The sequence below is a fragment of the Buceros rhinoceros genome, unplaced genomic scaffold, assembly GCF_000710305.1.
Source record: "Buceros rhinoceros silvestris isolate BGI_N320 unplaced genomic scaffold, ASM71030v1 scaffold2313, whole genome shotgun sequence".
Lineage (NCBI taxonomy): Eukaryota > Metazoa > Chordata > Aves > Bucerotiformes > Bucerotidae > Buceros > Buceros rhinoceros.
The window spans coordinates 30044-48097 of NW_010404010.1; the positions used below are offsets into that span (position 1 = coordinate 30044).

The following is an 18054-nucleotide window of genomic DNA, read 5'->3' on the forward strand; positions in this document are numbered from 1 at the left end:
GGTGAAGGGTCGAGGGACCGAGGTACCCACTCCTCGAATTTCCTTAACGAAATCCTTCTGTCCTGAACAGAGACAGAAGGGTTTTAATAGGGGAAGGAAGAAATTCACACCTCGGTCTACATTCGGAAAAAACTGAAACAAACTTTTAATAAACAATAAATTCACACATAACTATACCCTATTTTATATATATGTATATAGTTACAAACCAAAAGGGAAAGGGAGAGGGAAAAAAAAGAAAAGTAGTGAGCAGTGAATGTTCTTTTTCAAGGCCGGAGCTCTGGGCAGCTGGTTCTGGGCAGGCAGCCGACAGCGAGGTGGGAGTGAAGGCTTTGCTTCACTCCGGCCTAGTCGGATCCCTCTGCACCGGGAAGGGGGGGGCGGCCTCCGTGCGGCGAGAAGCAAAATCTAACAGCAGAAAAGGCTCCCTGCACGGAACAGCTGGGAGAGCTCAGTTACCACGCCCGATTCTAGACGAAGACTCACAGCAGTAATGGCTCAAGAGTCTGTGATTCTTCAGGCAGTTTGGATGATGCAGCCCTCAGGTTCCGGCCTGGTCTCGGCAGAGCGGATTCGTGGGAGGACTTGACTCCCTGCGTGCTGCTGCCTGGAAGCTCAAAGAGCGATCCGGGGGTGCAGGCCCTCAGGTCTTGGGCTGGTTGCTCGCCGGGTCGGCTCCAGCCAGGCCTGGTCGGCCTTGTCAGGCCTGGACGTCTGCCAGCAGGTCCGCGGCAGGCCACCTTCGGAGTAGCAGTCCGTAAGCAAGAGAGAGAAACCTCCCCCGAGCTGCTAGGTTTTTAAAGCCTCCTGACGTAACGTTTCACCTGACCCCCTTAACCAATTAAATGCAGAATTATCGTATTTGCATGGAATAATTCTATTTGTCCATTTCCCCAAACAAGGAAGCTTTAGCTCAAACCAGGACAGTAGACTACTAGACTGCTTGACCAAAATTTGCTTTAAGCTTTGAGCTGTCTGGCTTGCACTGGCTGAGCTGATTCTAGGCTTTAAAAAAAAATAGTGAAGCCCATGCGATTGATCTAAAAATTATTCTCATTTACCTATTGTTATTACCATATTTTTAGTACAGCTGTTTCCAAAGAAGTGTTATTTTTTTGATGAAAACTTAGTTTTGTAACATGTTCAGTTCATTTTATTTATGCTCTGGGAGTGTAAACATTGAGCTCAATCACTGAAATTTAAACAGCACCATCTCTCAATTGTTATCTTCTTCCTTGTTGATAAAAAGCAAAGTTTATTCATTTATTAATATAGCACTCATCATTCTTCTGAAATTAAATACCTGTTTTTAACACTTACCTAATGTGTGAATTGCCCCTTTTTTCTGCCATTGTTATAGTGGGAGTTGAAGTCAACTAGGTTTCTAATAGTCTCTTCACCCTTCTAAATTAGGTAGGTATGCTTTATCTTCCTGGATTATGGTTTCAGAGTTGTATTGACGAGAGCTGTTCTGTAGTATCTAGTATTTTCCTGTTCATACTTTCTTTCTGTCAGTGGCAATTATTTCTTCTTTAAATTTGAACTTCTGTTGATGTGATGACTATTTTGAAGTTGCAGATTGTGTTGATAAATTGCATACATTCTTTTCAAGAGAGATGACACCTGGGTGGTATCTTTGAGCCAGAGTTAATTTTATCTTAACATGACTTCTCTGCATTATTTTGCAAAATATATATTTTTATGGGGCTTTTGATGTTAACTAAAGCAGAGCAAGGTCTACAGTTGTAGAATCTCATTTACTTAAATTTCATGAGGTACATAATTATTTTTATGTAAAATGATATTTTAAAAGGAAATGTCATTTCCTTTTAGAGGTACTGATTAATCCACTTCTATTCAAAGATGTAATAACTCATACCATAATCACACTCTCATTAGAAAATAATTAGGCAGTTCTGGGGAGTCACAGTTATATAACCTAGTTAAAAACCTGGGATTTTAAAAACAAGAAAAAACCTGCAATCAAAACTAGTTCTTTGTTTTCCAGAAGATACGAAGAAGCTTATTTTGGTTATATTATCTGCTGGAAGTATATGCATTTCTGCTTTTTCTTTTTATCTTGGTTGCTCTTGCTAAAAAATGGCTTAGTTCTCTATGTTCATATCAGCATTTTTGATGTCAATATGGCAAATGAGATTTAGCCTAGATAAATGTTAGTGGTACACATTGAAAAATGATCACAACTTTTCATGCAAAGAAAATGGATTCTGAGGTGATAATCATTATTTAGGGAACTACCATTGAAATAGATGTTTCATGAAAGTATCAACTTTGTGTTCTATAGTGATTAAAAAAGGCAAATACATGATTAGGATCACAGAAGGAGACAAGACAGTAGAAAATATCATTATGCCAAAATATAAGCCCATGATGCATCACCTATGGTATATTGCATACAAAGGGTACTGCGTGGCAAGGCTCAGGGAAAAGGTGGAGGGAAGGATCTTGAATTATGGAGCCAGCTTTTCTGTGAGGAAAGACAAAATTGAGTAGAACTCTTCAAGAAGTCTGAAAAACAGATGGCAGAGGGGGATACAGTAGATTAAAGATTACAGTCTATTAAATTGTGTGCCAGGGAGAGAGTGACTGCAGAATGACTGGTCGCTGGCACTTTCGGTACAAGAATCAAAGAATGTCAGTTGAAGCTATGAGATAGCAGATGCAGAACATACATAAGAAGATGATCCTTTGGCAAAGACATCAGTATGCTCTGGAATTCCATGCCAGAGTATGTGGATGTTAAGAATATATGCTCAAGGGGGAACTGGGTAGATTTGTGGACTAAGTATCAGGCAGGAGTTATTAAATACATAAAAGTCCCATCTGGTGGCCTCTGAGCTGCCATTTGTTGGAGACCGGGGGACTGCTTGGGGGAGTAAGGGTCCCTGTGTGCTTAGCTTGCTCTTACGCTTTTCCTTGGACATCTGCACGTGGCTGGGTTTTTTTTTTTTAAATACAGTGTACTGGCCCATGTGATCTTCCATATGTCCTAGAAGAGCCCTTCTAATACTACACTCGAGATCTTGGAGCCCCTCATCTTCTATGGGAGTTCTGTCTCAAGAAAGATAATTCCTTCTAGTTAATGTTTGTAACTTAAAACATTTTATTTGGAAGAAAGGCTGTGTAGGTGAGAAAGAGGGTAAGACTACTCTAGTAATAGACTTCAGGTATTGGCTTATGGCATAGGAAAGAACTACAGATACTTGAAGCAAAAATTGTGTCTCAGATCATGCAGATCAGGGATTTGAACCTACCTTTGAGAGTCTTTCCCAGGCTGTCTACATGTCCTACACGTGGAGTGTGCATGTGTCTGTGTTTCCCACTCATATTTCTAGTCAGAAATTCTTCTATCCCAAAAAAATACTTCAGACCAGTAGTTCTTTTCAAAACATGTTACCTTTGGAAACGTGTTCTGAGAAAGTCTAAAAGAGATGAGGGAAATTAGACTTCATTTCTTTTCTTCTGTGAGGAAGAGTCTCTGCAGCACTTGCCTCCCCTTTAAATAGACTTGAAAGGTATTTTCCATTAAGTCGTTTTACAGTAAGGTGTCTAATAAAATTGTTTTGGTATTGGTTTTGGTATTTGGTATTTTTGGGCACTAACCAGTGAGTTGTTTGCCCTTCAGCTATTTGATTGTGTCTCCTTATCTCATGTCTGGTGTTGAAGGCTGAGCAATGGCACAGGCTGATTGCCCAGAGAGGTGGCGGGTTATCCATCCTTAGAGATAGTCAAAATAAGCCTGACACAGTCCTGGGCAACTGGCTCTAGGTGGCTCTGCTGGAGAAGCAAGAGGGTTGGACTAGAGTCACTCCAGAAGTCCCTTCCAACCTCAACCCTTCTGTGACTGAGTAAAGGCTAACTGTGTGGGCATGCACAGCTTGTATTCAGGGAAAAAAAAAAAAAAAAAAACAAACCAAAAAACCCGAACAAAACCCCCAAAAAATCAGAACTGTGGGGCAGTATTTTTACTGCACTGTTTTTAGAGGAAATTTGTTTGAAAGTGACGGGGATGGAAGAGGAGGACATGCCATCCTATTAAAAGAAGGGGAATATTGATAGTTAGATTGACTTTCCTTTGTTTGAAATTTTTGTTAAAACGCCTTTATAGTCTTCTATCATGGCTTTTTGAAAATAAGGTAAAGGAGTTGTCTCACTCTTAAAGGAATAAATTAAATTCTATTTTTTTCCACAGTAAAATTCAAGAACATACGGTTTTATTTACTTACAAAGTATGGAGCTTGTCTGTCTTTTTGACTGAAAACAAGAGGGAGAAAAAGTAATGAATTCCATATATGTGTGTATTTCCTATGCTATGATTTGGAGGCTAGTAATACAAATACACTTTGAGAATTCTCTAAGTTGCTTCAGCCAGTCTGCAGGTCTCCAATAAAATAATAAAAGTTGCATATATGTTCTCTGTTGCATATTATATAAATATTACTTAAGCTTTTTTTCTGCTTAAATGGAACCTATATTGGCAGTAGAAATCAGGGCCAGTTTCCATGACAACGCGGTGGCACTGGGAGAATGGCTGTGGTTGGTATTTTTATGCAAGGGAAGAGATGCAGACCTATATTTTTAGATAGGAAATGTATTTCAAGGCACAAAAACATAGAACATTTTTAATAAATCTGAAACAGTAGATCTGTATAACTGTGGAAACTGAAACCTATTTGCTGTTTGCAGTCGAAAATTAGGTTTTGTTTTTATCTAATGTTACAGAACAGCACTGTTAATTGTATACAGAATTACTACTGCTGTATTTGCAAGGAGTCTTCTGTACTGGGGCAAAACAGGGACAAAAGAGACTGAGTTTTAGCTTGGTCTCCTAGCTTTTTCAGTCTAGTCTGCACCTTCTGAAGTCTTTTAAAATTTTTTTCACTAAGTTCTTTGAGGAATTCCAGAAAAGTCTTGTTCTTTTTTATGGCAGTGCTGTCCCTCTGGTTTTCTTTATTTTTTCTTTGTTTTCAAAAGATAATCCTCACTTGTTTGTTCTTTCAGCCGTTTGTTATTTTTCAGTGTACTTAGTATACCTTTTCCTACTTTTTTCATGCTCTTAGGTATGAGGAGAGCTTTTACACTGACTCCTGTATTTTTATTTTTTCCTCTTCTGTCACGAGAATGGTGAGGAAGCTAGGCCCCTCATGCCCCTTATTTGTTGAAGGCTGTCCAGTAGTTCTGCACAATTGCTCTTCCCTGTATCTTTTTTTTGCTTGCCATTTGTGTATTAGGTATCATCATTATTTGGTCAAGAAATGGTTGTAGCTGATACACAGATACCTAAGAGGAATTCAGATGAAATTGGAAGAATTATGGACATTATTTTATGAACTGTCTTCCATGCAAAGATTACTGATAGGGATGGACTGGAACATCAGATAATGTATGGTGAGGTGAAGAACAACGAAGATTGTATATAAGATAAACAAAAAAAGGCTGCTTCTTTTACTTCCCTAGAAGTTCTGTTTTGGGAGAATTAAATCTACTTTGGTGAGATCTTCAGGTAGTTGGTTTCCTTTGTTACTAACAAAAATGTTACGAGCAAGGAAGGCTTTTAAAGGTTTCAGGGAGCTTTCTAGAAATGCTACATTTTCTTTTTGGTACCAGGAGTCATTAAGGGAAGGGATTTCTAAAGCCTGCAGTTTCTTTATCTTCGATGGAACTAGGTGAAGCTTTGCTCATCTCTTTGCGTTTCTGTATGCCTCCTACACTGCAAAGTACTAGCTCCACCTCAGTGAAGTGGGATGTTCTGAGAAGTCAGAACCTTCTGAGATGAACCTAGCTGGAAGCAGTATTCTTCAGAAGTGTGAAGGGCTCTGTTTATCTCAATGAATCATCATCTCTCTTTACCAACCTTAGCACTGTGCAGCTAGTCTGTATCTGGTGTTGCCTAGCAGGAATTCATCAGATGTCTAAAGGGAAGTGCTTTATCTGAACTGGGACTCTTGTAGAAATCGAAGCAGATGAAATGTTCACGGAGGAATATTAGCCTCTTCCCTATGTCTGGCACCCACGCTGGCAATCTGGATTAAACTCAAAGGCATTTTACAGCAGTCCATGTCTTGGCTGCCTTGTCACGCTGGTGTTTTAGAGATGTCTCTCTTTATAGTGGAATATCTCCATTCCATCCTGTAATCAGCATGTATTTCAGCTATCATCTTTTCAGAGGTTTAGCAAACCAGAGTTCTTAAGTGACAGCCCATGTGCAGATTAGCACTGGCTGCAGGTACACATCTTCACTCAGGACTAAAAAGCCAGCTTTACCTTCTCAGTAACTACTAGTACATAAGGTGAGAAGAGCCTGGGTATACTTTCAGTTCCTTTCAGCTTAGTCTCTTGAAACATAGTGATTCAGCTCTGAGTTTCCTTCAGCTCTTTACCATCCACTATTGCTGATAGTTTACACAGTTTCTTGAAGACCTCTCTGATGCTTGTCAGGTAACTGAGCCCATGCCAGAGTAGACTTTAGCTGGCTTTGGCACTGACTCGGCAAAAGACAAGGCAGTACATTGCAAATGTATATGGTGTGTCTTAGTTTTAGCACCAGTTAGATCAGAAGCTTTGCCACCACCGTAACATCTTAACGTTCCCATTTTCAGCAGCAGTAAACTTAAGTTCCTGGGACCTTAGTTTCTGCTTGTAGTATGTCATGACTTTGAAGTCATGGTGTCACTGTCTTTTACTGTCATTAGGATGCTGCACCAGGTGTTCTGGCCTTTACTGTGCTATGCCAATTATCCTGGACAGTTGAATTTTGAAACCTGGAACTGGAAAGATGTTCAGTTTTGCAAACAGCTCTGTGTAGTGGTCAGGTGCAGACACCATTGTCCTTCCCTGAGAAACCCTGAGATAGAGTTACTCAGTGGAAAAGAGGTGAACTGGAGGCAACAGCCTCCTGGTAGTAATAGCTGATGACAAGATGAGCTTCTTCTCCTAAGGTGTACGGTTTAGTAACCTGGTAGGGTAAGCTTCAGTGTGTTGATTTGAGCTAGAACAGAACCAATTCTCCGCTCAGTGATTTCACTTTTCAGTTCAGTCTCTCTGCAGTGACTGCATTTTCTGAAGTTAATGGCATATTTTTGCAGATAGTGTCTGTTTCTAGTCTGTCTCCCTTATTGCCTTTCTCTTCCCCTTTGGGAAGGGAGAGGGTTTAATCGAGAGCATCTGTCATTCATCTAGTGGCCAGCCCAGCCTTAACCTGTGACATTCAGTCACAGTGCTTTGGTATCAAGGCATAGGATATGGGTGCATATTTACAGTTGCATCTTCTCTAGAAGGGAAAACATTGATCTGGGATATCACGACAGCTGGGATTCCTTGAATGCTTTTCCTCTATGGATGAGACTCTTGCTGTTAGAAATAGAAATATTCCAATAAGTGACTCATCCAGCATCCATGCTGAGAGGTAAAGCACGCCAACGCTGGGATGAGTCAGATGGTCTGATAACCCTTATTCTCAGACTTGCTGAGACAAAAGAGATTCTGAAAACCTCATCAGAAATTGTCACAGTATTTGGTATCTTTTACTGCCTCATCCAAGCCAGCTGAACCAGTTGGACAGGGCTCAAATACTGAAGTGACTTCACTAACTCGCCTGAAACGGCTGCTGCTTGTTGAAGATACAGTGAAATGAAAGGAAGCTTGCAAGCTTAAAAAAACAAAAAAAAACCAAAACAAAACAAAAAAACAAAGCAAAAACAGAGCTTCAAAGTGGGCTCTGCAACCCCCAAGACAAATGGTTGATGGAAATAGGGATTGAAAGACATTTTCTTGGGAATGTTGAGTAGGCAACACTGCATATGAAGGAATCTTAGGGTTAAGGAATCTTAGGAATAATGACCTCTGCAGTGAGGGAACATGTGAAAAGAGAGGATGCCAAATGCAGCAGCTTTTGGAAAACACGTCATGAAATTTGCATAAAATAAATAAAAGATGCCGTGTTCTATGAGGTGGTTGGTCAAGAGATCAGCTCTAAATTTTGTGTTAACAAGTATGCAAAGTGAAAAAATACTCAAGTACAGGCACTTCAGAAAAGATGCTTTTTTTCCCCCCCCCAGGATCGGAAAGTATTATTTTTTTCTACATCAATTTATCAAGCAATTATTGAAATAAAAAGTGTTTTCATGTGTCTGGACAATAGTAATTGCTACCACCTCTATGAAGACAAGAAGACAAAAAGATGAAGGGTTATGAATTGCGTGGTGTATTACCAGAGAAGAAGCTGAAAAAAGCCTCATTGAGTCAGTCTTGAGTGTGAAAGTCCTCATATTGGACATGAGAAGCCCATCTCTTCTATGTGGTAATTCAGAGCTAAAGAGTGACTGTGTTCTTTATTCTTCACCTCTATGAAACTATTGCTCCAAAAACTGTCTCCCAGATCCAGGAAAGCTCAGCAAAACCAAGTGCAGACCAGCAAAAATATGCCATGTTTGTACCTACTGGCAACTCATTTCTTGATTCTGGCTTAGGCATAGTCAGTATCCAGGTTTCAAAATTATGCTCTTGTTTGTGATAATACTAGACGTAGAAGAATGGATGCTAAAATTTTGTTTGCCTCCAGGTATAGGTGCAGCCCTCGAAGTATTTGAGGCCATATTTTAAAATATGGCATATTTAAAATCAGCTGCTCACTTTGGGTGAGAATGAGTTTTTGTGAAAAATGTGTCTGTAATTTTGCCATTTTCTTCCTTTTGACTGCTTCTGGAATTTGCAATCTCTTTGCTTCTTTTATGTTTTATGAAAATGGATGCTTAAATTAACATGAATGAGCAATATATAGAGAAAAACTCAAAGCAGGCGTTTTATATATTGTCCTTAGGGTCATACTGAACGCTGTTTTTGAATGATAGGCATTTTTGCAACTTATGGCGAATATTTAAGGTAAGACTATTTGAGTCACTCTTGTTTAGCTTGGTTTTGTTATTTACTGATACTGCAGTGCAAGCATAGGTACTTTCATAAAACACCAGTAGGAATTGTGAAGAAATTTTTGAAATTATTGTAAAGTTATGCGGAGGAGATGCTACTAGCATTTGGAAGTTTGGGAGGGGGTGTTGTGTTTTCAGAAGGATTAAGATCAGTCATTTTTAAAGAAAGTGTTAGTGAAAAGGAGTTGTGATTGTTAGTGTAAAGAGTTCATGTCAACTGCTCATTGCAGCTTCTTGAAAGAAGGTTAATGAGGTGAAGTTTGGTATCAACAGAGTTCCAGCTATGACATTCAGAATTTAGTGCTGCAGCGATGCTTTGTGTTTGCTGCAGAGAGGTTCCTCTAATGCTGAGTCATGCAACCTTTTTCCTTCAGCTCTTCCTTCCTGCCTGCCCCGCCAGTTATGTCCCTCAGTGCGTGTCCCATCCGAAATGCTTGTGTGCCTACCCTTTTCTCATTGCCTGTAGAATTTAGTTCCTAGAGATAATCCAGACCATAATGTATTTACACTAACAGGATGAATGGAAATTGCAAATATTAACTAAGCATGGAGACGAAAAGTGCTTTTTTGCATTGAGATGATTGTGTGAAGTCAGGATTACATTTTACCGGGGTGCTTTTGGAAGGAAAAAAAAGTAAGAGGTCCTCTGCTGCTCATTGCATTTTGTATTAAATGAGGGGTTACAATTTCACTGTTCCTATAAAATCTTTTCTACTAGACTGTTAAATAAGTAATAAGGGGTGCAAAACACTGCATTTATTTGATTTACTCCTGCTTATTTTGCTTAGGGTCATAACAGTTGTCTTCATATGGAATATATGTTTCCTTGTAGTGTTGTGTGTGTTTATATTAACTCTAAGGAAGTTGTTGGCTTGTACTGGTAAACAAAGACTAAAGTTATGAATTCATATTTGAGTCTGTCTTTGACTTCAAAGGGTCATTGACTTAGAGAGATTTTGATGCCAATTAAGTTAAATCTCTTGGCTTTTCCAGAGGCAGATAGGGCTGTTGGAGAGCAGAGGGTGCTTCTTCCCCTTCTCCTTCAAAACTTGGGAATTTGTTGCTAGTGGCAATTGTAAGATACCGAAGCAACAACAGCATGTTTTCTGATTATATGTTATTAACAGAAAGACTAGAAACACTCAATTTAACATCCCAAAGAGAAAGTAAAAAATTAAGGACTACAATGTAGCAAGCCGGAAAGTAAGTAAAATATTAGTTTCTATTTATGCACTTGTGAATGATTCTGTTAAAAGTAATCCATCACACAGCTTAAAGATAGTAAGAGGAAAAAAAAAAGTTAAAGCAAACAGTGGTTCCTTCTGTTACTGTGTGTTTCCTTATCTGTCAGAAGTGGAGGTATATGCAGAATATGCAGGAAGATGGAGGAATAAGCCATGCAGTGCGAGAAAGGACTCTTGTGGCAAGAGGATTTGGAGAAGGTGAAGCTTCACACGTGGTGTATGAGACTGGCTTGGTTTTTAACTAGGTTTTTGTCATTGCCTTGGAGTGATATTCCTTATCTGACTGACTTCAGGTGGAGGTTTAATTTTGGCATGTTGGGATGCATATATAAGAAACTCCGTATTTTCTATTGATCAGTGCGTACTCCATGGACTTATAACAGCTGTGTTTCTCATTTTTGGCTTTCAAGAATTAGCACTTTTTTAAAATAACTTTCTCAGCCTTAACAACATTTTACTGGTGACTAGAAATAGGGGTAAAGTGCAAGCTGCTGAGTGTACATCTAGATATTATCTTTTTGTGTCACCAGGTGGGTCTAGTATTTCTTTTTTTTTAACTGTTAACTTTTTTTCCTCTGCAAGTCTGTAATGGACGTCTGGTCTTGAAAGTAGAACTCTGCAAGAAAAACAGTATTTGAAGAGGAAAACCTCCTTGGTTGTTCAGTTAACATTAACAAGTTCAGTTAAGATTGAGGCTTCCTGAATAGATTTGCCTTCTGGTTTGCTGTCTTAAGGACATTTTAACAGAATTGCATGTGTTTGAGAGCAAAATCTCATTTGGGATTGACTTTCAGAGCTTGAAACGAATTACTTCAGGGAATTTGGTGTAACTCTGGGTCCAAGAAAGTTCAAGAGAGCTACCTCCTATAATGTCTACAGATATGGCAGACCTTAATGCTTCATGTTACACATGATTTTATGTAATGGTAGGCTGCTACTGGTTCCCCTAAGCTCTGCCCTGGGCGATGTGCTCCTCCTGCTTGCCTTGCCTCCGATGTGGCTGCAGCATGAGGGAGCCCAGTTCATGGATTTGTTATCCTTTGTGGCTGTGTAATTGCTAGGTATAGTGCTTAGGCAAGGGAGCAGCTCTGTGGTGAGGAGGAGAAAATGAAAGTCATCTCTCTTTGCACCAGTACTCTGCTGCTAGGTTGGGGTGGTGACATGCTAAGACTGCAGTATTAACTGCTTGAAATAATACCTGTTTGTAGTACATGCTGTTTTGAACGGAAGAAGGCAAAGTTCCTTGGCATTTTACTTTTGACTTAGGGTATACATTGAAGCCCAAGGTTGTCTCCAAAAGGGTTGTAAGTAAGACGGGAATGAAAAATTAGTTCTGTCTTGTTGTTTGTTTGAGGTTACAGAAGCTACCATGTTTCGGCCTGCCCCATTTCAGAAGGGGTTTCCACTGGTGCTTTGATTGATGGTATGATGGTATCTTTTGAAGGAATGTTAACTGTCCCAGGAGGAATAATAATTCTTTTTTATAATGATCACATGTAGAAACTGTTCATGTTTATGACATGCCAGCAGTCTCTCTTTTTATGCATGGATTTTGTAGATTTGGAAATTGTTGTATTGTTTTGCAGTAGTATAAGAACACAAATAGATGTAAAGCAAAGCTGTCTCTGGAAGTTCACGTTAATAATTTCTTGGAGTTAAAAGCATGCCTCCTCATGCTGTGTTTCCTTCTGGATTTATAGACTTTGTTTCTAAAAGCAGTAAATGACCTCTGGCATAATTAAAAATAATTATAACAAATTAAAAAGAATTTATCTTAGCTATTAAAATTCAGAACTCTTCAGAATTACAACCAATTTAAAACCTTACTTGAAATAGGCAACGTAATTTTGTTCCTTGAGCATGACCTTCGAGGTTGTTTTGGTCTGTCTTGTGTTTTTGTTGCTTGTGGTATGTGTGTGGATTTATTTAGAAAGCCTTCATTTAAGGCTGCCTCCAGTTCGGAGAGCTCACTGTTAGAAGACACCTGTCTAATTAAGCTAAATCTGCATTTGGGAAAAAGAACAGGCAAGAGTTCAACTAGTAAAGCAGACACTGTTTGAACAAACAAGAAAGAGATCCAAATAATTGAGTCCATAAACAATTACAGTTGGAATAAACTTGTGCATAGACATGTCACTCTTTAAGCTCTACAGCTCCTGAGAGCCTTGCCTGGGAGCACGGAAGATTCTGCTTTCTGGAGCTGGAGGGAGGCATAGCTGGAGCTTCTTCCAGATGGACCCGCACCCACTCATAGATTTCTTAAAGCTCACATCGTCATGTTAGGAGGTTTATAGCACATTCCTTCTGATGCTTACCCAACCCCTGCCTCCTCTTTTTTTTTTTTCTCTTTAATTTGAAATTCCCCGAAGAGCCTCGGTGGACATGTCAGGAGGTTTGGAACATTGTTAGAATACAGTTCATTCCAAATTTTATTAAATATATGAAGGAGTTGTTTAACTTCCTTTTAATTGCATTTCCTATTAGAAAAAAAATTCTCCGGATGTGTTCATTTGAAAATCTTAAGGAGAGTTTTGTTTTCCCCTAGGTTGAGGTAGTTCTTAGCTTAGCCCTACCAATTTCTGCTTCCCTCCCCTCCCCACCTTTTCTTTCTTTTTCATTTGACTCAATCTGTTTTTCTTCTGAGACAATGCTCTCCTAGAGGTAGGATAATCAAGTGCAGGTTTTAGCTACATTCAAGGTAAAGTTTTGTATAATTAAAAGTAATCTTTAAGTTAAATTCAGTAGTTCCTAGAGAAGGACTCTTCCTGTTACATGCCTGTTCCCCGTGGAGAAACGCATGAGGATTTCTTAAAGTAATTTTGTTGTGTAGCAGTCTTGCCTGCAATGCATATTATGCAATATTTGATAATAACTATAAAAACATTTTTTTTTGTCTATGAGAGTTTTGGATAAAGAAGTCTGAAGATGAAGTGACTGTACAAGGTCAGACCCAAGGTGTATCCGCGTTCCCTCTGGCCAGGAGCGGTTGCTTGGGAGGAGCGCAGGGTTGGCCCCTGCTAAGCTGAATACTTTCCCAAATCCCGTGATTTCAGGCTAATGGGCTTCATGAGTCAAAGGCAGTTTTGTATTGGCTATCAGTTAATTTTTCTTTCATGAGTTTTTCTGAGCCCTATTTGAACTTAGCTAACTTCTCTTATTCATGATAACTGAGGAAAAAAGGTGGCTTCACTTTGTAATACTATGTTGCATGAGTAATTTTGTCATCTTTAGATTTTTTGTCAACTTGGCTCAGTTTGTTTGGGCAGAGGCAGAGAGGAGTCATTTCCTGTTCACTTTCTCTGTGCCTCTCAAGATTTTATGGATTGCCGCTGTCTGTTCGTGGCTGAAGAGTCCTGGTATGCTCAGATGCTTCCTATATGGAAAATTTTTCCAACGTTATCAGTTTTTAATGTTACGGAGATTATTACTTTTACTGTTGGCTCTTTTCCTGTTGGAAAGTGGGGAAACATTATCGTGACAGAGAACAGTAAAATTAAGTTGTCAGTAATTTTACCTTTCTTAGAGTGAGTAATTTATTTTCTGTAACACTGGATGCAGTGTTATGATGCCTTTTGCTTCAAGTTCACTATAGAGGAGAAATGCTTCAGCTTTTCTTTTGTCTTTTACTAAGCATTCCCTCTAAGAGCAGGTTAAAATAGGATTTTATTGTATTTTGATTGGACTCTGCTGTAACTTTATTTTTGTCCTCTCTTTTAGAAGAGAGTAATTAAAAGATTAAGTCCTGGCTAGTGTTTATTAATTATTTGTAGTGCTTCTTTCAGTACAATTATAAGGTTTGCATTGTAGCCTGTGGAGATGGTCTGTTCGCTGTGTACCTACTGAGAGAATACTGTCAGTCTAGAAGTGGAGTGTCATCATCTTCTATTAATTAAGTGTTTATGCTTGAATGGTGATGAATAACCTAGTGGTGCTAGACCAGAGAGTACCAAGTGATAACTTCAGAAAAAAACAAAACCAGATTTCGTGTATGCCTCTGCATGCATTTGTTACCTAATGCATGTCATTACATACAACATTTTAGGAAATAAGAAAGAGTAATTACCTGAAATAATGCAGCTGTTGAATAGCTTGTTATGTTATGATAGTTTTTGAGAATTACTTCTAAAAAGGAAATGGAGGTTCGCATACATTATTACTGACAACAGCCAGATTTTTAATGCCAAAGATGATGTAAAGTCCACTTGGAAGAAAAAATAACTCACTTTTTAAGAAACTCTATACTGGAAAAATGAAATCGAAGATGATTAAAGTATGTATTCATGCCATACATTGCAAAGGAAGATATTGTTGAAACATTCATCATGGTTTACCTTTCCAATTCAGTAAAAGGGCTACTAAGAAATAACAAAACTGGAGTTCTTTCAACAAGTGATGTTCTACGTAACACTGTGAAATTGTGTATTGGTGAAAGAACATTGGTGATGCCAGGATGAGTTACTCAATTTGTAGGCATAATTTAAGCAGCCAAGTCAAGTGTTGAAGACTTAATCTTTATGTATACTCCTGAAATGTAGAAGTGAGCAAAACCAAAGAACAATGCTAAGAATCTCTTGCTAGGAATCCTAAACTGAAGCAAAAAATGGCAAGATAAGCCAACAAGTAATGCAGAATTAGCAGTCAGACTAATGTAACTCAGCAGCAATTCTTTGCTTCACCCTTCTTCAGGTACTAATACTTCATAGCTTCAAAAGATGCAAGCAAAACTAAAAGGACAAATCAAAGATCTTCCTCAGTTTAAATCAGTGGGTTTTTATTTGCAGATGAAGTCAGAAATAGCTCTATAAGGAAATAAAGTAATATCTTTCCTTCCTTCTGATGTCCACAAAGGACGATAAGAAAACACTCCTGAATACCAAATATAGCTAGGATTTGTGGTAAAAATAACCCTGTTCAAAACCAAAATTTAGTAGTTTGAGAAAAACTCAGAAGCAGCTTTATTTTCTTATCTAGTTCCCTAGCAGTGAATTTAGATATTTGCTTTATGAAATCTCAGACTGTATACTTCCTCCCTTTCTTCGAGGGAGATTCTTGGTACTCCTTGATATTTATTTCAAAATGAGCAAAAACCATGTGAATCTTCAATTCCAGAAATGCTTCCAATTCCCTTTAAAGTATTATTTATCATTTTCATGTGAAGAAATAGAGCAAGTGGTTGTTATCTTAACAGACAAAATTGGCAAAACTTTAATGGATTTTTGAACTCATGACCCCCATACTGCGTTTCCCTAACCTACCCTAGGTTTTTCTATATTTGTACCATCTTACCTGACCAAAATAATAACGTGGAAACCTGTGGTCAGAATGAAGAAAAATGAAGGTACTGTCCAAAAGAAGAATTCTGAGGACTGATGGATGTACCTGTGTTAGGAGGTTCACTGCTTTCAGATACATTGATAAAGTGCAGGCTTCTTTTACTATGCTTTATTTTTCTGGCTCATTGTTAATATTAAGTGCTCCTCGTTCTTGGTCTGTGTGATCAAAATGGTTGTGCCCAGCAAATGAGGTTTCAAGGCTTCTAATGTAGATCCTTATACTATGATTAGTTTGATTAAAACTTTCTGCCAACATCAGATGAGGTGTGAGGGCTGTCAGCTTGCTGACACCATGAAACCAGGCTAGTGGCTGCCATGTAGTAAGATTAACTGGTCAGAGAATGTGCCATACCTTCCATTTGCCGTATTGGTTTACTTTGCTCTCCATGTACAATATAGGAACGTCTGTTAGGAGCAAAGAGGAAAGAAAAGACAAACAAGAATGTAATTCATCTAAGTAGGAGCATGTGCAAATATATTTATCGTTCATCCTACAAATAGATCCCCTGTCTCTTCTATTCTGTCCTAGGCTTTATGTGGTTAAAATGATATAAATGTATTTATTTAGGTAGATCTCTCATCATAACTTAAACCATTAATAAATCATTTTCAAACACTCCTTTTTAAATCTGACCATTTACTGAACGAATAGAAGAATGTTATCTGAAGGGGTGGCAGGCAGATGAATTGGTATGCATGTTACTTCCACTGATGTCCTTTAAAGCAAAAGCATAACAGCAGCTGCTGTGCAGGCGATGCATGTTGCCAGTGGAATTTATTTCTGTCCAACTGCGTACTCTTCAACTCCAAATGCTCTGTCTGTCTGGAACAATTGCAGCATGTAAAAAAGAAAAGTGGTGGTGAGAATTATAAGGAGGACTATAGGAGTGGGATAAATATAAATACATTTTTTACTCATTATCAAGGAAATATTTGAACCTAAATTTTAGGAGCTGAAAAATTAACAAATTACATATTTTTTTTATTGTATCGACAAAATAACGTTGATATTGTTTTTCAGATGGCTTAGTTTTGAAGTAGATAAAATACAAATTATAGCAGGTTTTAATGACACAGGTACTCTTAGTTACTTTGCAGATGTATTCTGCAAGTATATTATTTGGCAAGTATATATTTTTTTATTTTTATGAAGTACAAATACAAAAAGTGTCAACCTGTTTGGAGAAGGCTTTCTTACTTATTTGACCAACAGATATGCTTCAACCCTGGATTTAATTTTTTATGCTTATTGGAAATAATCAGAATTTCAAGATATGAGTAATTTGTAACTGTTTAAAAATATCAAGTACAGCCTTTCTCAGAATAGGATATAAAACATATTTCTTTTGTTTGTTTTTTTGTAAACTGGAGATGCAGACAGTAAAAAAACACATCTTGGCCAGTGGTGTTGGGTTTTGGTGATTTGGTTTTGTTTGGTGTTTTTTCAATTAGTGCATATTAAAGCATGCTGTGTGTGTTCTGGGAGTGCATCGTAGGCTGCCTAGGAAGATGAATTTTTCTTACTTCCTAATAGCTATTTTCAATGTTTTGTATACTGCTACAGCTTTCCATGTCTTGGCACCAGCTACAGATGAGGAGAAGTGCATTAAGTCATCTGGTTCTCCTCAATGTCACTAGGTTTTTTCTTGCTGTGTATTAACGAGATATTTCTTCCTTTAGCTTGCGGGCAGGAGGTTTTGCATAACTTGATGTTCTCTGAAATATATTTCTCCTCAATCATGCTCAAGTAGATCGATCTAACGTCTCATTTGCGTATCAGGAATTCTAAGAGCTTGTCTGTTTATATACTTTATGTATCTTCTGCAAGCTGTTCCAGTGAGTAAGTCCAGATTCACTTGAGTCCTCCTTTTGGTCTGGTCAGGTGCCTCTGTGTCCATGCCTCCCTAAGGTCCCATAGGTGGTACGAAAGATGTCAGTGAGAACATAAGTGAGACATGCTTCACTGGAATTCCCTAAGGCGTTTTTTCCTCCCCTCTGAAGGGTTGCGTTACTCCTGTAAGGAAGCTCTTAATCAAGCATGCTCTCTTTCATTTTCAGGCCAGAGCCTCAACAGAAAGCTCCCTCTGCACCTCCACCTCCACCCCCGCCCCCACCTCCGCCCCTGCCGGAGCCCACCCCGACAGAGCCAGAGGAGGAGATTTTAGGGTCTGACGATGAAGAACGAGAGGATCCTGCAGACTACTGTAAAGGTGTGTGCAATTCAGCAGAGTCGATGACTGTGAAGATTTCATACAAGTCTGAATTCTGTTTCTTGGGAGGCTTTTAAAGACCTGTTCTTTAATTAAGGAATTTATATAAGAATTATGAACCTGTTCGTTTCCAGTCCAGATGCACATCTGTCTTCAGCTTTGCTTTTTCACTTAGCCATAGCTTAATTATACATTTTGCAGTAAATATAGAAATATTGGATGGACTTTAGCTGCAAAAGAAGCAAAACCACCCAAACCGATTAAAACAATTCCTCCCATACTGTGAAAGGTTAAAAAATGCTTTGATGTCTTTAATGTC

At 38.6% G+C, this 18054-nt stretch overlaps 1 protein-coding gene across 1 annotated transcript in view; it reads left to right on the plus strand.

Annotated features, from left to right (window-relative positions):
• Positions 1-18054, plus strand: part of SRPK2 (SRSF protein kinase 2) — a 95605-nt gene that overhangs the window by 30030 nt on the left and 47521 nt on the right. The window contains exon 2 of the mRNA XM_010133196.1: positions 17584-17735. Coding sequence (XP_010131498.1) covers positions 17584-17735 — 152 coding nt within the window. The remainder of the gene's footprint in view (positions 1-17583; positions 17736-18054) is intronic.